Source organism: Osmia lignaria, chromosome 15 (assembly GCF_051020975.1).
Source record: "Osmia lignaria lignaria isolate PbOS001 chromosome 15, iyOsmLign1, whole genome shotgun sequence".
Taxonomy (NCBI): domain Eukaryota; kingdom Metazoa; phylum Arthropoda; class Insecta; order Hymenoptera; family Megachilidae; genus Osmia; species Osmia lignaria.
This window is the reverse complement of record NC_135046.1, coordinates 11,265,854-11,291,127: the sequence shown is the minus strand read 5'-3', so window position 1 is coordinate 11,291,127 and position 25,274 is coordinate 11,265,854. Positions and strand designations below refer to the sequence as shown.

Here is a 25,274-nt window from a genome sequence, read left to right as displayed (position 1 = left end):
AAACCATGGATTCTTTATTTTTTATTTTTTAAATAATTTATGTAGTCGCTAATGACTCTATTGTTAATGCGAAGGTCATGATAATAGGGAAGAATACAATAATAACGAAGGAAGGAAATAAAAATGCAGCAAATTGCTATTGTCCAGTGGCAGTGAAACTGCTTCTATTCTGTACCGACTTTGTCCCCTCCTTCCTTGGCCGATTAACGAGCAGTCAGGGTGCTTTTTTTTTTTTTTCTTTTTTGGGTGCTCGATGACATCACCTTCCTCTACCGCCCTCCACGGCGCCACTAATACGCTCCACCATCCCAACGACCCTCCGTCCATTTACTAGACCAGAGGGCAAACAGAATACATCGAGCGTTCCCGAAACAAGCACTTCGACTAATTAATACTGCAACTTCGTTTCCTTGCATCTAGGGTCGCTATTCAATGAGCCTGTCCTTCTTACTGTCTATTCATAATTTAATTCGGGGACTTAAAATCAGTACAATTTTGATGCCAACAAAATTATACCAAAATAGACAAATTATTATAGTACCGAAATACAGTGGGTGATCAAATTATTAGAGCCACTCGTGTAAATTGATGATTTTATAAAAATGATTAATTCTTAAATGAAAACCGAGTTAAACAGAGTTTTTGTTACGTTTTTATGATTGACACGTTAACTGGGTGAAAAGAATTACTTTGATTACAGAAAATGCTAAGAATTCTGCTGCTGTCCTATTTTTATTATCTCTACTACTCCAGCAGCTATTTAATCATCAATGGTTTACACGATAGTAAACGAATCTTTCTTACCAGCTTCGCTCCATTTACTCGGGCAATGTAAACAAGGTTTAAAGTTTAGAAGGTCCAGTTGGTGTTCCGGTGCTTCGTAGCAGCGGTGTTATTTCGAACGCGGTCACCCTGTGTGTTAATTCACCGTTCGACCCGGCCAATTCTTTGCGGCGCGGCGTCGCGTTTACCGTGACAAATATTTACACGCTGGCCGAAACTGACAATGAGCCGCGAAGTTGTCGCAGCCGGGTTTTCGAGCTCGAAAGGAAATTCGTTTAAGTCGGCTGTTCGCGGAGATAACCGTGCGCCGGAAGAGCGAAGGTAAAACCGCCCGAGAGACTTCGGCCGTGCGCACCGATGTGACCGAAACACAGGGATGTTTAACGAATAGCAGCTGCGTTCTTGCCACTGTGTTTCATCTTGCGTCCGCCGGTTGTTTACCGGCTTAACGAGTAACCAAGTCGTGAATCGTGCTTTAGAATTATTATTTTACACTGTTCGCGTAGTTTCGTCATAGTATTTTTAACCCTCGAACCGTATGCGCATCAATTTTTCAAAGGGTGGATTTCTAAACTTAAAACTTGTTTTTTTTAATTTTACTCGTTGAATGTTATTGAGATATACAGAGTGCCTCGGGTCGGTAGTACAACCCGACCGGGGGGTGATTCTATAGGGTTATCCAAATTAAGTGCCACATCTTCAAATTGAAATAAAACGCAAAGTATGTGATTTATATAACCCTATATAAGCAAGAGATGATTTCTGTTTGAGCTTTCGTTTTCGAAAAAAGCGTTAGAAAAATGTTAGCAATCTTTTAGAATAAAAATAATGCTCACAATGTGGTCTTTATATAACAAATAATTTGCCGTTGACTTCATTAAAAAATTACGTTTCATTCTCGAGATATGTAAAAAAAAAGATATTTCGGGCTAACCATTGATGGAAGTTTTCAACCCTTAAATGAACGAGTTATAGCGCGTATAAAAAATACGAGCACATGTACTCGACGAATTTTCGAGCTTAATTTGCTCAAAAACGCAAGCTGAAACGAAAATAATTTTTTACTTAAATAGAATTCACCTCTTACCCGGTTGTACTACCCGACCTAAAACACCCTGTATAAAAAGTAAAAATTAAACATCGTTTCGATCTTCTTCGAAACGATAATAATAATAATAATCGTAGCATTAATAATCGTCCGTAAGATTCGCAGAAATTTCTTGCCGGTTCAGAAAATCGTTGAATCAAGCGTTAATAAAAGTCTCGTTCGATCTTCCGCTTTACAAATAGAACGTTCAAGCGCTTCTGTATATAGGATCTCATTGTTCGCGCGAAGACAGGGTACAGAGGGTTTATCGAGTAATCTGTCATTGTCGGTGCTGGTGGGTTCGTAAAAACGTCCTGAAGAAGCTCTTCCACGCGTTTCAAGTGGCAGAAAAGTCCACGTTCGTGAAAAGATGCTGTCCAAAGAACAAGGCGTACCGTTGTGCCGTGCCGGTCCGGGTGGTTGATCATATTTTTAAGTAACGCTCGTAAAACTCGGGTCTCGTGGCTAATAAACGTACTTGACGTTTACCGTAATAAGCTGAGACACTTGACAAACAATCGAGACGTTTGTTTTCTAACCAGGGAAGAATATTACACATTGTTTTTCAAATTGATCTGTTTTCAGGGAAAGTAATGATTTTCTTAATTACTCCAAAAAATAAAGTAACTAAAAAACTGGTAAACGATACTGTTTATAATGATAATAATAATTTTGTATTCAGTCTATTCACTTTATTGTTTTTCGAATTCAACTTTTTTTGGATAATGATTTTCTTATTCATTGCAAGAAATAAAATACTTCATTTTTAAATATCATAGCTTATACAATAGACTCCTATATAACGCGAGTTCTCTCGTACAACGCGTATATGTCGCTTATTTTTTTTTAAATTATCCTATTTGATAAAACATGGAAAATAAAAGTTGTCATGGCAATAATCATTCCAAACATGTTACTTTAGATTATTCGCATTATACGAGAAAAATGATCGTAAACCGCGATTTCCTATAACGTGAATTCATATAACATATAACATTAATCGTGTTATACAGGAGTTTCCTGTTAAATATCTCATTATCAAATATCATTGCAGAATTACAATTAAGTTTACTTTCGAGTTATAATACTCGAGTGAAGAAAGAAAGAGGTAAACGATAGTACTTTTATATTTTGTTTGAAAAAAAGAAAAACTAATATCAAAGAGACATTATTGTTATACACACGTGTAAGAGGATAAATGCGTGTGTCACATGTTGACACAGAGAGGAGGCATTCTGTGTACGCGCCGGCGCTTCCTGCAGTTAACGACCTCGATTGCATATAAATGCCCCGTGGCTTTAATGGTTTCGAAGTAAGGCCGAAGGCCCCGACTGATAAAATCCACTCTCTCTCTCCTACCGTGCCTCGCCATGCTTATTAAGGCTGTTTCACACCAGACTCCCTATCGGATACGTTATCTACGATACCGTGTCACGACGTCGATGTCCTGACGTAACCGAGCATCCATAAATCACTCTTTAACCCTTTAACAGTTTGCCTAGGAGACGGTCGCTTTAACCTTCCAACGAGTAAATGGAGTTCACTTTCACATCGAAGTGAAAACCGTCTAAGTAAATTTAGTTGCGATAAGGTGTGAATTTTGTAATTGACATTGTATACCATTTTCGCGCGTCGCCGCCTCCAACCGGCAATATGGCAAGAGTTTACTATAATATCACAATATTAATAATGTAGAGAAAAAAATCTTATTCATCCCAATTCTAGCGTTGAAGTCTAATGAAAAGAAATCTACCATTAATATTCTTAATAGAAAATACGAAAAATCAAAATCGATTTTCTTCGATATCGAAGCGAATGTGTTCGAGAAGAATTCGATGAACTCGGTCTACCCCTTAACGACCCGTCGCGTCACGACTCCGAAGGAAAGAAGTTGACGCAAAGGTTTCGTCGGAGGGTTAGTTGTTTGTAAGATCCTTGATAAGGATAACTCTCTCGAGGGAAAGGAAAGGAATCGTTTGGATGGAATGAGAGGGCGCAGGCGCCAACTACGAAAGCACACAGTCGATATACGAGGCTTTCGTACACAGGAATCGACCCTGCTTCTTATTGTTAGTCATCTCGGCACACATCCGCGGAATAGCTCTGTTTGTGACACACGCGTGAAATAATGCCACGTACACCTACGCAACCGGTTGGCGAGGATCACGCGTAAGTGAGAAATATGGAGGCTGGTACATGGCTCGGGCATTAATTCGTACTTAGGGTAATCGTGTTTAAACTTGCTCGCATAATGCTTGAGCTACGAGCTACAGGGGCTGAACGAAATAACGAACACGAAAATCCTATGAAATTCCAAGAACGTTAAACTAATCGACTAGATTGCTCTTGGTGAATGGAACTGACGTTTCTGAAGAAAATTGATTATGTTACTTTAACTCTTAACTCTATTAAGTATTTTCTACTACCTCGAAAAATTAAAATTACTTCACCTACTTTGTTCAATTTTATAAGAATAAAATTTCTGCGTTTTTGTTTTCCAAAATTTTATGCTTCAAAGAATTAACTGATGAGGGGTGGTTAATCAAATGTCTGTTTAACTTTTTTGTATAAGATATTTTTAATTTATAACATTTATTTATTGCTTATGCATCTGCATTTTTTAAATAATTATGGGTTTATTTAATAATTAGTTGGATAAAGAGAATAATTGAGGTATGTCTGACTCCATATCACCAATTAAGGATTAAGAAAAATGACAATTAATAACCCATTTCAAGAAGAAAAATTAATTTATTTCCTCTGACCCCTGTGCATTAGAAAATTAGAGATTTTATCTGTCTACAGTCTACAGCGTGTCACGAATACACTCGTTCGTTTCGTGTGCTTAAATTAACTTGACTCATTCGCTTTACAGTGAAACAAGAAATGCAGAAAAGTTTACTATGAATCTCCTAGAGTTTAATGTGAAATCCAGGAAAAAAGATGATATGCTAAACAGTAGTGGCTTGGAATAACCCGTAAAGGATTCTTAAATGACCAATTCATAACTTCAAATTACAGTTATACATATTATGAGTCATACTCCTAACAGAGTAACAAGCTAATAAGACACGTTCAAGTGATAGAAGTACGAGAAATTCTGTTATCGATCTGTTATTAAAAGAAATCACAGTCACGTACGTATCGATGTACAAAGGAAAGCGGAAGATGACTAAGAAAGGAAAAGTCGCCACATCGATGAATGAGAAATATTAATCACGAAGCTTTGTTCGGAAATTTTACAAGAATCATGAAAACTTCTTATACTTGCATTACTTCATATTAGTGTAAATCAGTTTTCCATAGGATCTAATGTTTTCAATGTCTTATTTCTTAATTAATACGTTGAATACTGGAGTGGGGTTTACCAATAATCAGCATCGCTAATTAGATATACAGTAGACTATTGATAACTTTCCACATTCGATTTCTGTGTCGCGTTTAATCTAAATGCTTCTGTTTGTTAATAAAACAGTCTGGAATCAATAAACTACACGCGATAAGATAACCGTAATTTCAATTAAAACGTCGGGTCGTTCCTTAATAATTCATCGACCGAAGCAAAAAGGATCGCGGATAAAATTTCCGAGAGATTCGAGGAAAATCGCGAGTGCCGCTCTATTATTCGTAAAACAATTAGCGTGTTCGGTGACCCGGCTTTAAATTATAGCGCGTTGGCTCGCTACTGTCTCTCTTTCTCTACCCGTCACCTCTCCTTTAGTACGCTTAATCCGGAATAGTTGGTGAATTACCAAGGCACGATGAAGTATTACGCTCTCGATGTCCATATTTCTCCTAGCTAATCCGAGGATAAGTTTCTCGCGAAAAAATATCGAGCTAATTAAGTGAATTAAATTAATTAAATGACTCGCTCGACATACTACTATCTCTGAATGACAACTATGGCAATAAACACAGCAATGTACAGAATAATTTTTATTCAGATAATAAAAACAAAAATAAACAAAAGCATTCAAGGCTTTTATTTAAATGAATTAAACGAATTAATCGACTCGCTCGGCATATCATATATGCAGAATAATTTTTATTCAGATAATAAAAAACAGAATAAACAAAAGCTTTCAAGGCGTTCCTAATAAATAGACTGAAAATCTTTATGCAATTCTCCCTTCAGGCGACCAATATAAATATTATTTTAATTCGTCCATTTTGCATGTTTTAAAAATTTTAAATAATTTGTACATATATGTAATTTACATATTTTTCATACGTATTTGATACGTTATAATTGCATGAACATCCGCAGTCCGGTGATAAGAATGAAATAAATATGAAAATTCTGAAACTCACCACTTTGTCGTCCGCGTATATGACGGAGAACCTCGGTGCCCCCGCGGCCAACACAGAGCATAGCACCATCAGCGTGGTCCGAAGCAGTATCATCTTGCGAGCACGAGCTTCTTCCTACCAGCGAAACTAGCACCGATATTCTCACTGTTTTTATCACACGACGAAGCACCACGATTGTGCCAGTACACGAAATCTAACGAAGAACCGAACCACCGCGTTACAGCGCACCACACGCGATTACAGAGGCTGGAAGCATACTTTGGCTTCGCGAGAGAGCCGGGTCTCCCTTACGCAAGCGAACAGGATGATGATTAAACGAAGAAGAAAACGAAGGAATATCACAGTACCGATGGCAGTGATAGAATCGGGGAACACAAAGAGGACGCGTCCGAAGGGAACCTTTCTACGTGGTCCGCGGTTTATTCAATGCCACACGGTGCACACTTTTTTCCTCGTGGTTAGTCGAGTTCGTGAGTTAGCAAACCCCCTCCCTCTGCCCTTTGGCGTCGCGACGCGTCTCCGCTCTTCTTCCGTTCCCGTTTCCTGCGCGCAAACCTGCTCCCGATTTCTGTCAACTTGCCGTTCCCTCGACCCCGACGTCGACGGATTCCCGGTTCTTGCTTTCCTCCCTGTTCGGACTTCCCGGCTGCTACCACGTCCATCCGCCGACCTGAAACGATCAAACCCAATCAATTTTTCCCCGTTCGATAGATTAATACCTATCACGCACCGGATGGGCCTTACACCTGCAGGCGATGCAACTTACGATGCACCGTGTGCGTTCTGCACCGTCCTAGAGACTTAAATCAGCGACCTAACCATATTCGACTTACTCCGTGTATTAAGGGGTGAAACCACTGTGATTGAAATTTCTTTTTTAGAATGATACCTTGAAATATTAAAATATAATTTGCAGAAATGATGTTGCAAGAACTTTGAATCATCTCCAAAGGTAGCCTTAGCGTCCTCCATCCCTCTCTTAATAAAAATAATTCCTACTCTAAGCTTAAGCTATCTCCAAGTAAGAGATCCTGAAGGGAATTTGAAATATCATAAGCGTGAATCATTTAAAAGGTTGCAACTGAAAAATTTGTATCGTTGCTTATACATGTGCTCGTTTCATTATTTAATATCACGACTCATAGGAAGTTTTCCGTCCGCATTAGTAATCGTTTTTCTCAGAACTTACTATTAGGTATAAGGAAGTAAACCAATCTTTATCTTACAAAAAGGAAATATTTCGAGTTCCTTTAAATTTCCGAGTAGTCTAACTTGAAAAATTATATAATAGAAGTTTCAAACAACTTTTAATCGCGAATCCTTTTTTTCATTGATTTAATAAAGTTTGAAACATTTGTTGCATACTCAACGCGTTACTCGGAGCCGTCCAATAAGTTTACGTCGTTGCGGTTCAAACGTTAGTCACGTATCAGAAAAAAACCGAAGCAGGAAGTTGGAAATTATTACACGTTTACATTAATCGCCTCTATCCCGGTAACCGTTCACAAATTTCCGTTCGTTTCTAGTATCAACATTTCATGGCGATCGAGATAAAAAGATCGATCAATGGCCGCTTACTGTTCAAATCGGCGATCGGTAGGACAGTTGAAAGTTCGCGGTGAAAGTAAGCCACATTTTCGGTTCGCTGCAACCTGCCGATCGTACGGTTCCTCGATGTATCATGTCTCTGTAATCCTAGGACAGTCGAAGGATTCAAGGGCAGTCGAAGAATCTCGGGCACGTTTGGACTTCCGGCGCGTTCGAGGAACACGTTCCACTAGTCGTCGCTTTATTCTCTTTTATTTCTTCCCCTCTTCTGCTCGAATTAATCCTCCAACTTTTCTTCCTCCCGGTTTCCTTCTGATTCCTCGTCGAATGACTGGACACCTTTCGATGGTTACTTTTTCGCAACGACTCCCTGGAAAAGAGGAAACGCGTTGTACGAACGACTCTCATTCGTTAGTCATAAAATGGTGGGTCGTTGACACGGCATACTTGTAAATACGACCTGCACGATAGATAAAACCGAGACACGGCCAGAGACCCGCAAATAGCCGATGGATGTATTCCAATTTTTAGGTTATGTACTCCTATTCTTATCCCGGCTTTACAACCGAATTCTATTCTCATACTTGCCTATGCAATTCATCGTCTTTATCGACGTCAACCTTATTTCTCCGTCGATAACCGAAATGTCCGGTCGCTGGAATGTTTATAATGGCGCTAATAAAACGAGGCCCCGATTAATCGTTCCGCGAGAAATTGTCCTCCCGTATGAAAAGATTCTTTGTTTCGTGAACGCGTTTCTGCTTGGAACTCGATGGGAGGTAACGATATATGCTCTACAACCGGCAGGAAATTACGAGACGAAAAAAAAATCGCCGAGCATCGCGATGAATGAACCATACTCGTGTTCCCGATTCATTCTAACACCGATACGTAATGATTAATTGCAAACTTGCGTAAACACCTACTAATCGAGTAAAACAACAATCGCATCTGCGCGGTGACCTTAAACCGCAGATAAATTTTACTCGAGTATTATTTTCTTTAAATATAAACCAGTTGATTAATTATCAACAGTAAGAGAGGTTTTTGTACGACGCGAATTCAATACCGAGAACGAGGATGGAATTCGTCGAGCAGACTCATCCGCAGACACGGCGATCAATTTTTCTTTAAGTCTAGAAGGCTAAAATTAAACCCCGGCAAGACAACCCTTTTTTGTCATAGCGCAATATTCTGAGAGTTCTCAGAAGCAACGTATAAACATTTATTTTTAATGCATCGTGTTTGTTAGTAAAGAGTTTGTTGCCTTCAAACGCGGTCGAGATCGAAGACGCGCCGTGTGCGTCGTGTTCCATTTGCGATTATCGACCCCGCATTGTACGCGTCTCCGCGAGAAATCGATGTTACCGATCGATACCAAAAATTTTGTCGAGGGCGTGTGAACGTTCAAACTAACCTATCCATTTGTTACTTCAAAAAGTCTCGAATAGGTTAAAGTGTATTTATGAATAATTTTGTTTCTTATTATTAGATGACACACTAGATGATTCAAGGTAATTAAGACCAATTTTGTACACCAACAGGATATAGCGCGAGGCAAACGGAAATGGCTGCTCGACATACCAATAATGTTGAATAATAACAAAGTTATCTATAATTTGCTTATAGAATGCAAAATTCAACTTTGAAGCGTTAATCTGGTTAATATCTAATAGCCTAAGCACAGAGATGTTGAAAGTTTTCAAAATTTCAAACAAGGAATGAGTGACCGTCAATGGCGGCAAGTCCAGTAACTTTTTTACTCCCGAACAAACTGGACTCCGACGCGATGAAATGGAAGCACGTGCGTCACAAAGAGAATACAAAGAGCGAGCAAAGACGAATGATTGTACCGTGTTGAAACGTTAAGAAGCACACGGACGACGAACACCTTCTATCCCATTAAAACAAGAAACCTTTCGCAACTCAAAGAAGTTAATTTATCCGAGTAACAATTTCTCAGCCGCTTCGAGGTCTCTTGTACGGTTTCAGTGGGTGCACGTGAACACACTATAGTACTTTCTCACAACCACGCATGATCGAACGAGAGAGAAAACATTCACGGTAATCCGTTTTCGAAACTTAAAGACACAGGATCCGGAATGACACGAATCGTCGTCACCGAAACGCGTACAAAGATGTAAAAGGGCATGCCTCGTCTCGCACAATCGAATCACGCTTCCAACGGTTAAATATAATACTTTGAAACAGTGAGGGAATAATATACGGTTCTTACCGAATTTGCACAGATCTTGATCACCGGTGTCGATCAGCTGTGCGACAGTTGCGAAGGAAACGGAAGACAGCGTTCTTGTGCACCGTGTTAAAGACGACACAAAATAAACCCACGCGTACGGTGCGCCGCATGCCGCGCGACTGACGCTGCTTTCCTTTGAGGACCCACCATATACCCCCACCCTTCGCCTTCGCGTTTGCTTTCGCGTTCGCCCTCTCCTTTTAGCGGGAAACCATACCCCAGTGTATCGTAAGCTATCTTATTATTCTTTTCACTACAATCACGTTTAAACTTGAATAAAAACATCGTTTCGATCATTCAAATATCAGTCATCTATGCGAAAGAAACAACTTAATGTTTACTAATGTTTAAGTATCTTTTCAAACTCTAAACTTTCGCACGAACTTCAGAACTTGCGCTATCAGGCAGTGTGCGCATGCGCGTGGAGAAACTTATAACCTCCTAAAATTGTCGCACGTTTAACGGTAAAACGATAACGTTATAATTATTTATTTTTCAAGACTTTTAATTCATTAATATTAATATATTAAATACTGATAATGCACTGTACGCATCCTATGCTGTTCATAGAAATAAAATAGTACTTTTCATTATACATAGATATATGTTTAGTAAGTTTCCATTATTTATCATTATCTCATTATTCATTTGTAACAGAAAACTGTGTCTATTTTTAAAATCTAATATATAGGTATGGACATTCAGTTATTTAAAGGTGACATGGAATTTTATATTTCATTTTTATAGGTTCTTCACATTCCCAACGGGATTATATCCTTATACATATATGTAGACGTTCGATGACGTAAGCGCCACTCCGAAAGAATTTTGAAGCGGATAAAACACAGGAATTCGAGGAGCAGGATGCGAGCAAACCTACTTACTTCCTCCTTTCTTACCTCCACGTATTCCAAATGCATGTGCTATTGTACGAATACACCGTTGTTCCTGATGCTGCATTCTCGACAAAATACCTAGAGAAGAAATATTTTTGTACAAAGGAATATTCAAAATCCGTTCGCTATGGAACACGTAGAAACCATCTACAATTGTTGTCGCATACAATACCGATGAATTTATGAATTTCTAAATAAACGAATACTTGTTAACAGAGATATGAAATTAAAAAATTTTAATTGTTTTCACTTTTCACCTTAGTCAATAAGGTTTGCCTATTTCAGAAATAGCATATACATAAAGAGTAAAGGTCTACTGTTAGTAACCTTTAAAAACATGTTTAAAAATCTGCATCTGGCAAGGATTTTTCGAGCATCGTATCTATTTACCACTATTCGATCGTCCTACAAACAACCGGGATACGTCTTCGTGCGTCGGCGAACAAGTATTCGAATATCAGACTTAATGTCGCGACATTCACAAAAATGGCAATGAAGACCTGTTATTAATCAACGGCAACCTACACGTCATTAGAAATAATATACATATATACACATGTCCATTAGATCACCAAATTAAAAGAAAAAGAAGTTTCAGATATCCCTGTCTCTCCCTAGGATATCTTCTTAACCCTCTATTGCACGAATTTTTATGACGAATTAAAAAAAATATATATGGCTGTTAGTCTACTTAAAAATAAATAATAAAATTTTATTAGAAAATGTTATTTATTACATTTTATGACTGTCCCTGTACGGGAACTTTATACATATGCAGGTACAAAATCAATCAAATAAAAAAAAAATCTCCATGTAAGTCTTTATCACATATAATAACCTTGTGGCCCGCGGGCCGCTATTTGCCCACCTCTGCTATAGAACATTTGAAATTTAAATTTCCAATTGGGAACGAAATGCAATAGAGGGTTAACTAATAAATTTTCGACCCATTTTAGAACTATAACTGGGCCCAGTTGTATGGGACACCTTGTACGTACATACATAAATACATGTTATTTCGTTTTATTTTACACCGATATAAAAGAATAACAAATATACGTTTGACCGTGGCGGATGAAAGAAAACAGAAAATCATTTTAGCGAGGATGAAAAATGGAAAAGCAAATAAATGAACGTTCCATAGAACGGTCGGGCAGCAGAACAAGCAGGGACAGTTGAATCAATATCAATATCTGAGACGAGTAACGTGGGCCAACGACCAGCCGTTTCCCGCGAGATAAAACTGCGTTAGGACAAGAGATACGCGATGAATTCATCCTGCCTAAGATGGGTGGGTGTTCTGCCGGAAATACGACGCCGGAACCACGTTCCTGGATCATCGTGCCACAGCGCGACAATAATTACAACACTGCCCTTCATCGAACGAACGCGTTGCTAAATATTACCATTGGAACTGACACGCGGAACAATTGAGGATCTTGCAACTAAAATGATGCAGCTTTATTTTAACTTTGAATAAATTAAAAAATAAATGCTTATAAAATGATTGCTTTGGTTTAACCTGGTTTTCTATTTTAAACGACTGACAACGAGTTTAAAGACGAAAAATATGAAGAGTATAGCTAGATACTCGAACAAGGTGTATATTCTGATTGAAATTGTAGGATGTTGAAAAAAAACTGTCATCGTTCGTCACAACCTGCATAAAAACTAGCGAGCTACATATCTGAATAAAGGGACAAATAAAAACACTGATACAGAAGTATCAAAATGATTCATGGGCAGACACAGTACGCCGGAAGCTGATTGTTTCGAAGGATGGTGACCTCTGTGCTTCTGTCTGCGGCGGGTCAATCGCCTTTTTGCCAATTAACTGAATCCCTCTGTCCTCGTAAATTAAGTGGGATTGCTGTCCAATTACTGTCTAACTCGAAATAATCCAAACGAGGTCGCGTTTCGTCTCTGTGTCCCCCGGAAAATCGTTGATAATCTATTAAGGTTCCTTTCACTTTGTGAGATCCTACGATTAAAATTACCGATAGCTCTATTATTATCTATTTTCTATCTCTGCTTGTTCTTCGTCAGCTTCTTCCCTACATTGCAACGAATTAGAAAATAATTTTGAAAAATATAACCTCTTAGCGCCACCTTCACTGGTTATATCAAAAGAATTCATTTACAAATCTCTTGATATCGCATCAATTAATTTCACGGTCAACATTAGTCGCTTATGTACGAAACGAGATTTCTTTTTGCTCTTTAGATACTCTTATGAATATAGAATATAGAATAAACAGTATAACAAATATGTACTCACCTAATTATCGTCGGTGAAACGCTTAAGCAACGCCATCTATTGAGAAGTGTGGGAGACTGTTCTTCCGGTAGCAGGCTAGCAGAATACGAGGAAGTGGCACAAGAAGAAGAGTAGCTTGTAAGACAAGAACAGGTATACCTACCCTCACTCCAAGATAGCATCGCGATAAATAAATTATAATTGACGCTGAAATGATGTTTTGTACACTTTTGTACACCGAGTTGCATTGAACTTGTCGCAGTGAAGTTGGCTACAAATTCACTAACACATTCACGCCGCAGCATCGGTGAACCGATCTCGCCATCGCGCATCGACTTTATAAGAAACAGGCATAAAATTACTAAAAATATTCGCATAAAATAAAGTACTTACTTGTAACACCACTTTAGAACGGGGTAAATATGTCCGGCGTTGTTGTATACACGTGGTTATCCTTGTCTACCACCCCGACGCGTTATGCGAACCTGGTGTGCCACCTTCTCGAACTTCTAGCCTGGTACCGGAAGAGCAGCCGCGAACACTTCTCAATAGATGGCGTTGATCAAACATCTAACTAACGCGCGAAATACTACTGATTAAAAAATTCAATTCTGACAGCAAAGTATGCGTGTATTTATCTAATAAGAAAATATATATGCGCCTATTTTGTTGCATTAATATAAACAAACCATAGTTTAAGTTGAAATTTAGTGTTGGGAATCTAGTGTTCTAACAATAGATTTTCTCAAATATTCTACCTTCTCTTTTCTGATAACGATAATGAAACAATAATTACACATAACAATTTTATAGAAATTGATATTATTATATGTCGATAACACAGAATTACACAAGAATATATCAATTGCAGTTGTTTGTTACTTGTAAAATAAAATAATGAATATTCTGTTGCAATAGATAAAAGTGTTTAAAGAATGTCTTAACGCAATCAGACAAAGCGTTTAAGTATATGCCCATAGGAAATCTTGCAAATACTGTTATCACGATAACACAATCTTGAACGAAGCTTATAAAAGCAGGCATCGAGTGGCTAGTCCGGAACCACCAAGTGTCCACAAGTGTCAACGAACCAAACTCGGTTTGCACGGAATACTAATTTAAAATTTAGATAAAGTCAAATAATCAGCGACGAAGCGTACCTCGACTTTCATTTCGTCGAAACGCCTGTGCAAATCGTTGCCACACAAATAATTAAAGTTAATCAAGGTAACTGAAACGCGACGTTCTGCGCTCACGAACCACCTAAAACGTGTTCTCAAATTATCTCAAGATTGCAATGAAAGATTGTTCGCTTCGGTTACTATAGTAAGTACTTACATCTAATTCTGAAAAAGACTAGATAAGTAACGTCACTTATTGTTAGTTGACCACATTGTAAAAGAAAAGTCGGATCGAATCACCGATCGAGCATTCGTTCCCATTGTTTTTCTGATGCGGCACGAAATGAGTTTCACCTGGACATTATCCAGGCGCAGAACGGTCAAATTCTTCCGCGTCGAGTCGGCACTGAAGAAACGACGAGCAGCGCGGAGAAGAACGCAACTGATAACCCCTTACGCCCGTTTAAACGTGCCATATTTTCAAACACCACAATATCGTCACAATTATTTCTTTTTTAGAATCTTTTCGAAACACGTACTTTGAAACTATAGGTTTACAGCAATCAATATTTATGACGTATTAATTCATTCAGTTTTTAACCGATTAGAAGCATGACAAAGTATGTCAAACTGATAAGTAAATAACAAGGGCAAAGTGGCGGTGTGTCGGCTCGTTTACTAGCATACGTACAGAACTTAATATCTGAAATGAAAAGGAAAAAGCTATTTGAAATTAGATGCTTCGTAACAAATGCCGGTAAATATTGCAAGTTCGAGAGAAGGAACAGTATAGGTTAGGTTAGAAGTCGAAAGGGGCCACAGCGACGTTTGGCGCGTTGAATCATAAAACACACGCTGTGACGATCAGATCTCTGCTCGGTTGGCCGGTGATACCGATCGAACCGGGACACCCCGTATATAAGAGCAGGCCACTCGGCCGGCGAGGCACAGTGCGGTCCGATGAGATAGGTAGAACCGATTCTCTAGTCTAGTGGCGTGTAAGATCTCGACAGGAGAGAACGTGCCAAGTTCCAACGATGTTGCGTTGACCGCGACCGGAAACGTTGAAAACCGCTCTAATACTTCCTCTTCTCGAGCCTTGAACTCCGTCGGTGTCGTGGTTCGATCCAACCATTTTCCACCCGACTGTAATGCGACAACTTTGTTCACTAAATTGAAGAATCTAAAGGCTCTGCAGAGGTGAGTGGGAAATTTTTCTTTCTTTTTCTTTCATCGAAAGAGGAAAAAGACTTATCTCATCATCGGTTCGAAGAATTTCGAACAATTCCATCGACCTCCAGACAGCGTCTCGACTGTTTTGCACATTTTTTTAGCACACGTAGAAGGATTTTAATGATGAACAGAGATCATGCTTCTGACACACGTGTCAGTCTTTCTTCTGATTTGGCGCGCAGTGAACCTTGTGTAAAATTAACAGGACAGCGATTCTCGTTCCTGGTTCAAGCGCATTCTCTTCATTTTCTATTGGCAAATTTCATTAAGGCGTTTCAGTTTGGTGAATATTTCTTTGCTGGTTCAACTTCTTGGCACACATCTTTTTTATTTTTAACGAAATGATTATTTCAGAAAACAATAGTATTATCACTTGTGTCAGCGGTCATTTAAAATTAAACGAACAATGATAAATGTAAAAACTCAGGTTTAATCTCCGTGTTCAAATGTTATATTGTAAACATTCAAATGACTAATATATCACAATTTGCTTTCATCAGATAATAAAGGAAAGCATACAAATAAGATTAATTAGTGAATCAGTTTATTCACAACGCAACAGATAGATAAACGATTTTCAAAATTTGTTAATCTAATCTCAAGTTGCTTAGAAAAATTTAAAGTGATGAACAATCAAATTAAAAATTTACCGACACACATTGATATAATTAGGTAAAGGGGCGAGGGTGGGCCCGCCCCCTCCCCTCAAATATGGACTGGACCTCTCACCATTCTAAAATTGTTAATATTTAAAAATTTCAAAATAATTAATAAATAATTAATAAATTCCAAAATTTCCAAGGGATCAGGGCCCTCCACCCAAAAATCTGAGTTATATCATTCCAATACCTCGATGAAGGAAAATTCAAAAGCAAACCCCTTCGAAATGTCATTGAAGAAATATGATAAGTAAATCTAACGAAGGAAACTTCGAATCGTTCGAAGTGGTTGGAAAGAATCCACAGAAACGCGTGCCAACACGCTTCGAAGAATTTCCACGTGGCACACGCGTTTTCCATAGGACAGATCGACACTATTCGCGAGGACATCGTTCCCATCGCTATAGTAATTGTTACATTCTCGCAGTATCTATCCGAAGAATTAGGGACAACGACGACACTGTGTACGAGGAAACGATTTGATGCTTTGGGAAGGGAAGTCTGCTCTCGTAGGAGGGCACCGTGCCAGGAAGCCGATATTGCTGTGAACGACACCCTATGGGACGCTCACGAGGTGTACCTATGTTTGCATCATTGCTAAATACATTCATTCTGTTAATGTTAACATTAACAGAATGTATTCTATAATTGCAAAATTGTACATTATTTTTCTAATTGTTTACAAATCCTGAAATGCGTACATTAGATATCGCATTATCAGTTTGTATAAATGATTACGTAGCACTTGACTGCGATGTTCCAAAGAATGTTGATCATCCGAGTAATGATAGAGCAATCTTATTGATGTAAGATGATCTAATGTCACATCTGGAATTATTGAGAGTCAATACTAAGTCTCTTGCATCTTGTACTGGTGTAATTAGGATTTTTTTCTGGGAAAAATCTCTAAGCTTTATTAATAGTGACAAGTCTGTAGAATTTTGAAATTCTAGAATTTCAGAACCTCAGAAGTATAAAATTGTATACTGTAGGATTTTAGAATCATGGAATAGCGAGGGGGCCAGTTCACATTTTCAGGAGGACCAATTCACATTTTTAGGGGTTAGGTTAGCCTAACCTAACCATCCTAGTCCCTGCCTAATTTAATTTTTCTGTTTATAATAAAATAAATAAATATTACTTATTGTTGTATCGCGATTCATTTCTTATCACAGGAAATGCACAGAGAAATGTGGTGCTTAAGTTTTCTTTTAATCGGCGCGGCGATGGCCGGAGAATCGGGCCCCGAGATCACCTACCCCGAAACTCCGATCGAATACTCGCCTCTACCACACGAAGAAGATCTTCCTCCACCATCGCCGCTTCCTGGCATGCTTTATCCACGGGAAAGTGAATCGCGAGAGGTAATCGATTTTTCACTGTTAACCCTTTTTCACCCTAACGATCACGAGTCCTAACACATTTCTTCTTTCTTTGAATATAAATATTTCAATATAACTGTTTTGTAGTAAATGAATCTTTATAGGTAAAATCCCTGGATGGCATGTGGGACTTTGTAATTTCACCCTCAGAAGATTCGTTAAAGGGTTACAAAGAATCGTGGTTCTCCGATGACTTGTCAAAGGTATCGTAACAAAGCTTCAAAGAATTTAAACTTTAAATTTGTTAAATAATTGTGAAAATACTTGGACAAGTCTTATGGGTTCACCCAGTTGCGCGGCTAGGGGGGTCGGAATCCTCAACTGACCCCATGGTTACGCCACTAGGTTTACTTCCGCGTGTCGTTATACGTTCATATAATTATCAAACTATTAAAAAGGAAATGGAAGTAATACTCACACGTTTTTACACGAACATATGGGAATTTGTGTTGCGTAAATGTGAATCTCGCAAATTACAGATTATCAACAAGGATTCATTTATGTAGATGTACCGCTTCATGTAGGTAGGAAAAGTGATGCAAATGCCTGTTCCTTCGTCGTACAACGATATCACAACCTCGAGGGAATTGAGAGATCATCTTGGGGCTGTTTGGTATCAGCGAACGTTCTTCACGCCTTCTTCTTGGCGCGAACAAAGGGTCTTCGTTAGATTCGGCTCCGTTAATTACCTCGCTCAAGTGGTAAGTTACACTAATTTCTCGCTATCAACAGAAAAAATATCTTCATAGTAAGTAAAGGACTAACACAGTGCCAATACCAATGATGTATAAAACTTACGAAATTAAAGTTCTTCTTGGATTTCAGTGGATAAACGGTGGATTGGTAACCGGTCACGAAATAGGCCACCTTCCATTCGAAGCTGATATATCCTCCTACTTGATTTATGGGGGGAAAAATCGCATAACCGTCGCGGTGGATAACAGCTTGCTTCAGACGAGCGTACCACAGGGGAAAATTGTTGAAACTGCTGTTGATAATGGGACCGTGCACTTGCAGTCTTACACTTTTGATTTCTTCAACTACGCTGGCATACATAGGTGAGTTTAAAAATGATCATGCCGAATCCTCTCGATCAAGCTTCATCATTAGCGCGTTCTGAATTCCTTCGAGTATTTAATTAAATGAAATTTGCGAAGCAAATCACCAGCGACTTCCAACGGCAATTAACATATTAACTAGACAGAACGTACATCGCATAATAGACTCGTTGACCCATCTGTGCAACTTTCGGAAAATTCATGTCGTTGAACGTTGAAAAGGTTCGCAACAACTATGAGATTGGCGCTGATAAACAAACAAAGTTGAACTACCAGTGCAGAACAGTTTATTTATCCTGAAATAAAAGCAAGATTCAACCACTTTCCTACGAGATACGTTTGATACCATTGAACTAACGCGAGATTGAATTGTGCAGACCTGTTTTACTACACACGAAACCACGGGTCTACGTCGAGGACATTTCAGTGAGAACGGGATTGATCGGTGATGTTGGTATCGTAAAATACATCATTCAACCGGCCGGCTTACACGAGCATGAAATTCCTATCTGTAGAGTGAGCCTTCTCGATGCCGAGGAGATCGTAGCCGTAAAGGAGCCGGTTTACGGATTTTCCGGTACGTTGAAAGTACCATCCGCTAAGCTATGGTGGCCCAGGGGTATGTCCACCGACCCTGGATACATGTACACTTTGGAGGTAGAACATTACTTTGTTTAATTACCTATTTGTACAAATACCCTCGGAAGTTTAGCTAAGATAATTTCAATCTTAGGTCACACTGTCCATGTTGAACGATAGCGGAGTAGATGTCTACAGGATGCCGGTTGGTATCAGGACATTGACCTGGACAAACACCAGTTTATTGTTGAACGATAAGCCCCTGTACATGAGAGGATTCGGTAGGCACGAGGATTCGATCATAAGAGGACGTGGTCTGGACTTGGTTACCGTAGCCAGGGATCATGAATTATTACAATGGGTCGGTGCAAATGCCTACAGGACTAGCCATTATCCTTACAGCGACGAAGTCCTCGACGTGGCTGACCGGTGATTCTAACTTTAACATTTTGCATATTACAAAAGTTTACATATTACTGTTAAATATAAAAAGGAATATCGTTTGATAAAAAAGTGGATTTCAGGACTAATAACATTTTACTTTATTTCATTAAAGATTAGGTTTTTTGATTATCGACGAGTGCCCGTCCGTGGACACCGAGAACTTTACGCCGATCCTCCTTTCGCGTCATAAGGACTCATTATCCGAGCTTATAAGGAGAGACAAGAACCGTCCTTCGGTGATCATGTGGTCGATCGCAAACGAGCCTAGGACGCAGCTATCAGAAGCTGGAGAATATTTTAAACAGGTGGCTCATCACACGAAAGCACTCGATCCTACCAGGCCAGTTACTATTGCTATGGCACGATCAGTTCAGGTTACTTTTATTTTATTATTTTACATCTTCACAATACATGAACCTCCACGAAGCTGTTGCTCCTACGTTCCTTAAAAAATATGAAACACTCGATTAATACAATATAACTATAGCGAGGACGATTCATTTGTAGGAGGATAAGGCCGGGGAATATCTTGATGTGATTAGTTTTAATCGTTACAATGCTTGGTACAATAACCCAGGTAGATTGGATACAATAACGAACCGAGTTATAGGAGAAGCGGAGGCCTGGAATAAAAAATATAACAAGCCTGTACTTATGTCCGAGTATGGAGCTGATACTATGTCTGGATTACACGAAGTATGTTTTTTAATAATTACAATATTTCAAAAGAATCAAAAAGCGATTACATTTTCTTTTTCTTTAATTTTTTATATCTGATAGTTTTTAAAAATTCAGGTTTACGAGGTTTACGCTCGATGTTACATTAATTTTGTTGCACTATATTATGTTACGATCTTTTAGTTGCCCGAATATGTATGGAGCGAAGAATATCAGAAAGAAGTGTTCTCTAGACATTTCGAAGCTTTCGATCAATTAAGAAACAAAGGTTTCTTCATTGGAGAATTTATTTGGAATTTTGCAGATTTCAGAACAGCTCAAAGTAAGTGAATATAAGAAATTATAATTCGATATAAGAAATTTTAATCAAATGACAATAAAACTTAATTAGATTCGTATATAGCATTCATTAGAGTAGGCGGCAATAAAAAAGGCATATTCACGAGGGAGAGACAACCAAAAATGGCAGCATTTCACGTTAGGAAGAGATATCACTCCCTCCAAAAGGAACTAGATGGGACAGATATACCGACGGATCTCGAAAATTACATTTCGTTTCATTATTAATATCTTTTTTAACACTTCGCAATTTTTTGTAAACAAATTTTTTAAAAAAGTGTCATTTGTCTGTACATGTATGTGTTAAAATGTCAAATTATCATCAATGTACATTTATGTACTTTCACGTTTAATAATTACATAAATTAATTAATTTTTTAATAAACATTTGATAAAAAGATTGATGGAAAACTTATTCTAATTTGGTATCTCTCTATCCTAAAATTAGTATTGTAACATAAGGTTGTAAGGAGTATGTCATTTTTATACCTTCCTTTGTAATGTACCAATTTCAATAGTATCACAGTATATAATGATGGTCCAGTTTTGGTCCAACTTTATGCAGTTCTATGCGTATCAACATGGTTGATCATCAACTGGTGGTTCTACAACTTTTAAGCACTCATTTGCCATTTCCACAAATATTGGTTCAGTCATAGCCAAAGCAATAACCTTTGTTGGATTTTTGTCAGTCAAAATTGCACGCATGATATTTCTTACATGAGGATTCTTTAAACAATTTCTCAAATCCTCATTATAACGCAATTGTTCTAGTTTTTCAATGGGAACTGTATCCTCTGTAGGAAATTCATACTTGATAAGTTCTGGTTTATCTTCTTTAACTTCACCTTGCTGAGATTCCTCTGGCTGGCAATTACTTTCTTTATGCTCCTTATAGCAAACTACAGAACAACTAACATAAACATGAAAAATATTTATTAATTTTTCGTATTAAATACATCGGTAAAACCTTAATATAAAACTTATGCGAAAAAGAATGGATGATTAAATGAATAGATCAACTGCACTATGATAATTATACACATAACCTTTAATGTACTTACTATGGTATTTTGCATATGGGACACTTGTACGAACAATCTGTTTTATCACATATGCAACAAATTTTAGTCATTATAAAGTTTTTTAAAACAATTTCACTTTAATTTCGTTGATTTTCCGAATACTATTTGGCGGTTCTTTTCATGCAGTCACATGGAGTGCGCAGAATTGTTCGTGTTCAACCACGTGATTGCAGCAGCACCACCTACGGAAAAAATGTGCAATTTTAAATATAGTTAAAATTATTACACAAAATTAATCAGTTTTAAATTTAGTATTTAAACCTTATCATTGCCAAGCTCACGTTATATCCTAAAATTATAATAAGTTATGAACTTAATATATAACGGAATTTGTTATTTTAGCTTTAATTTCACTGGGCAGAACCAAGAACCTGGAAACCCCGGGAAACTTTCCTGGGAGGACCGGGAAATCGGTAACCCGGGACCCCAGAGGGGCAACTTGGAACTGTACATAAAGTAAAGGAAAAAATATTTTTGTTCTCAGCATCCGTTCTTTTGGCCACATTTAAAATGTTATCACACTTGATATTCTTATCATGAGTCGTAGTGAAATGCGGTATCCTTTACGAGAAACTTAAATCGTTTTTAATAACTAAAGTAATGGAAATTACACTCTTTCAATAACAAACGATGTTCAAACATAGAACAAAATATTGCATAAGTAAAAGCATTAATTGTGTTCTTCATAAAATTAAGCCAAAATCGTGTTGCTCACAACGTTCAGTAAAAAGAACTTGAGCTTAAATATCAAATTATTTGACACAATAAATTTATAATTAAAAGTTGTCGTACAATTGTCGTTTCCTAATTTACAAAGTACTTGATATCTTTTAAATCTATGTGCTCGTTCCCATAATTCAGCCGTGATGCTTGCTATCCTTATTTCGAGGAAAGAGTAGAGAGGTCTAGTTGCGAGCGTGGAATTTTTGATTCCGCTTCATAGCGCAACAGATGCGAATGGAACTTTCTTCCTTGCGAACGATCGCATGTCCTGGCATTACTCGTGCCAAGGTCATTGATTCCTCGAGCAGTTCCGGCTTAGTTTCTGGGCCAGGTTAACCGACCTAGCAGTGCTACCAACACCGACCGGAATACCATCACCGGCCGTGACGTTGACACATCACGATACCACTGTTCGGACAACCGGACACAATCGAACCGATAACGAGTCCCGTACACGACTCTACTTTCGGATCGGTTTGCAAATCTTCACTCGTGTTGCTATTCTTCCTCCGTTCAATCTCCATTGGCGTAGAAACTTTGACTGTCTGCTTTGCTTCAACCAAATTCAGTACCTTACTTATAACACCTATCGCTCTTATAAATGAGACGGCTAAATTCTACCTTTGCTTAATAACTTCTGAACCATATTATCGAAGTTCTCTTAATTGTAGTAGACTTTAATTTGATTATCCTGATTTAGGTTAGAAACGAATCAAAGGTTCGTTAACGCATTGATCGTAGTCGTATATGTAACCTTACTTATACTACATGGTAATGTGGATTATTAAAGCTATTAGGGATTCATTTCTTTTGATTTGATACTTAAAATTACTATTCTGAATATTGATTCTTTCTGGCGGTCGCCACCAGTGATTACCATGGCAGTTAACGCGTTAATCAGTTTTTAGCAAACTAGCATTAGCATAAATATTCTTTTAATAGATTTCCGGTTGGTAAAGTGTGTTTTCCATTAAAACATACGTTAATTGTTCAATGAATCTGGTTGTACATTCGTATACATAAATATACACGATGTTGTGAAAATTTTCGGGCTCACCTTGAGAAGGTCGCATGAGTCTTCTATTCTTTGTCGAGGGCGAAGGAATGCTTCGCAAACAAAGAATAGCGGGGAAAAAGCAGGTACACATGAGTACGTTGGAGAAAAGGAATTACCATTGCTAAGTCGATAAAAGGATGCAATGACCTAGTGAGAAATGACAGAAAACCGTGTTCGAAACTGTGCCAAATAGCAGTTATTGTTCCCTGTACATGGGCCTTTCTTCTCGTTTCTCGAGATTATTATAAATCTCTGAAACGTTACGCTTGCAATATCATCAGTGACCAGTGAATATCGGAGTGATACTGTTTACAAGCTCCTGTAAAATGCTGTCCAGCGCCGATTTGAATTGCGAAATTGTAGGACCTCCGGAGGTTCAAGTTCCTCGAATGACGTCAGACTCAGCAGAGAGTCAGATGACGAGCCACGACGATGATCGCGTACGATGACGTTGCCAGGGCAAGTCAAGGCAAGGCAAGGCAAGACAAGGCAAGGCAACGGCGGACCCAAGAGGAGGAAGGAATAACAGGAATCTCGTTTCGTGGCCTCCTGGTTGGCCAGTTCTTTCCAGTGCTTCGCAACGTCGAGTTGTCGCGGTCAGCGTGCCGATCGTGCCAGAGATGGAGACACCGTATCCGATCGCGACTTCCTTCTCGTAAATCATCTACAGGGAATGACAGTGACCCACTTGCCGGTTCCAGTTGCCTGCACGACTTCTTCACGACACTCGAAATAATTCGACGTGATTCTAGAGATGTTGCCAGTTACCTCGCGGAACCGAGTTGATACGTGATCAACCGTTGCATGATCGTTTCTGTGCAATTGTTGTCGCTCGAAGGACGGCCGGATTCAGGAAGGAATTTTCGACCGCCGACAGGACACGTGGGTGCCAGTGTCGTTGAGATAAGTATCGTCCCTTTTCGATGCCTTTTAACGTTCATCATTTATGAAGGGATTCATTCATCCGATAACTTGTTAGAAATAAGGTTTATTCATGCCGCTCGTTGCAGTGGCAGTCGTAATGTGTTGCCGCGAACGGAATATTTACGACGGACGAATCTTTTTTACATATCATTAATAGGAAATTGTCGTTACTCGGTTTTGTGTCAGTTGATTCTAGTTATTATCACGACGAGCCAGATTTGGCAAGAACACTTGTTTCAATAAAGTCTACGTCACTTGGTAATTCTAATTTTTACGCTGACGTTATTTATAATCGGCTCGTGCACGCCTCTTTCCTCTATGTAAACGATACTCCTTCCTGTTGATCGTAGAGTCTACGAACTGTCGTTGTTTCGATCGTTTCTAACGCACACCAGACACCGACGATCTCGTGGAATTGCAACGTAATCGAAACCCGTGCCAGTTGCTTCTGTCGACACGTTCTACTTCGGCTCTTCCGCATCCTTTCCATATCCGGGCTACGGAACTCGATTGTCCGCTACTGGCCGTTCGGCTTACCACCATTTTTCTATATTTTTTCCTTTTTCCACGATACTTCAACGATTTCATTGAAAATGTTCGTTGCAATTACGCGACCACTTTAATCGAAGATGATCAGATATTTCAGTTGTAACTTACGCGTCTCCTAAATCAGATAATCACTCTGTATGTTATGTAAATATTACAAGAACTTCTGCACGCAACTATGATGTTCATTATGTAATCGTATACAATGCAAATTAAATTTCAAGTCGCCTACTCGAAAAGATAAAAGAACGAGAAATGCTAAGCAATTTAATGCTTGGCTCGTTTTTATCTTAATATAAGATGTTTC

The 25,274-nt window shown here is 38.5% G+C and overlaps 3 protein-coding genes across 11 annotated transcripts in view; 1 reads left to right on the top strand and 2 right to left on the bottom strand.

Annotated features, from left to right (window-relative positions):
- Positions 1 to 11,017, bottom strand: part of LOC117608294 (Matrix metalloproteinase 2) — a 95,398-nt gene extending 84,381 nt beyond the window's left edge. Inside the window, exons 1-3 of one of the 3 annotated variants that reach the window (XM_034333182.2) lie at positions 10,886 to 11,017; positions 7,760 to 8,099; positions 6,182 to 6,851 (exon numbers count right to left, since the gene is read on the bottom strand). In XM_034333182.2, the coding sequence (XP_034189073.2) occupies positions 6,182 to 6,274 (93 nt within the window). In that variant the 5' untranslated portion in view covers positions 6,275 to 6,851; positions 7,760 to 8,099; positions 10,886 to 11,017. Of the gene's footprint in view, positions 1 to 6,181; positions 6,852 to 7,759; positions 8,100 to 9,965; positions 10,113 to 10,885 lie in introns of those variants that run through there. The other 2 variants (XM_034333181.2, XM_076692463.1) reach the window with 2 other exon arrangements.
- A 3,176-nt stretch (positions 11,018 to 14,193) lies between these two features.
- Positions 14,194 to 21,006, top strand: LOC117608292 (beta-glucuronidase). Of its 6 annotated transcripts, none has more exons than XM_034333178.2 (11): positions 14,194 to 14,366; positions 17,328 to 17,516; positions 17,639 to 17,737; positions 18,059 to 18,235; positions 18,360 to 18,592; positions 18,970 to 19,249; positions 19,326 to 19,600; positions 19,728 to 19,989; positions 20,123 to 20,311; positions 20,477 to 20,615; positions 20,685 to 21,006. In XM_034333178.2, the coding sequence occupies exons 2-11, from the start codon at positions 17,331 to 17,333 to the stop codon at positions 20,858 to 20,860; spliced, it is 2,016 nt and encodes a 671-aa protein (XP_034189069.2). In that variant the 5' UTR covers positions 14,194 to 14,366; positions 17,328 to 17,330; the 3' UTR covers positions 20,861 to 21,006. The 6 variants fall into 6 exon arrangements, with proteins under 6 accessions (XP_034189069.2, XP_034189068.2, XP_034189067.2 ...); XM_034333177.2 differs by having other exon boundaries at positions 14,320 to 14,465; XM_034333176.2 differs by lacking the exon at positions 14,194 to 14,366 and adding an exon at positions 15,238 to 15,460.
- A 15-nt stretch (positions 21,007 to 21,021) lies between these two features.
- On the bottom strand, positions 21,022 to 25,079 carry LOC117608299 (zinc finger HIT domain-containing protein 3). Of its 2 annotated transcripts, none has more exons than XM_034333187.2 (3): positions 23,498 to 25,079; positions 21,697 to 21,899; positions 21,022 to 21,545 (listed from the first exon to the last, which is right to left on the bottom strand). In XM_034333187.2, exons 2-3 carry the CDS (start codon positions 21,765 to 21,767, stop codon positions 21,209 to 21,211), a joined length of 408 nt encoding a protein of 135 aa, XP_034189078.1. In that variant the 5' UTR covers positions 21,768 to 21,899; positions 23,498 to 25,079; the 3' UTR covers positions 21,022 to 21,208. The 2 variants fall into 2 exon arrangements, with proteins under 2 accessions (XP_034189078.1, XP_034189077.1); XM_034333186.2 differs by lacking the exon at positions 23,498 to 25,079 and adding an exon at positions 21,979 to 22,366.
- Between the last annotated feature and the right edge of the window lie 195 nt (positions 25,080 to 25,274).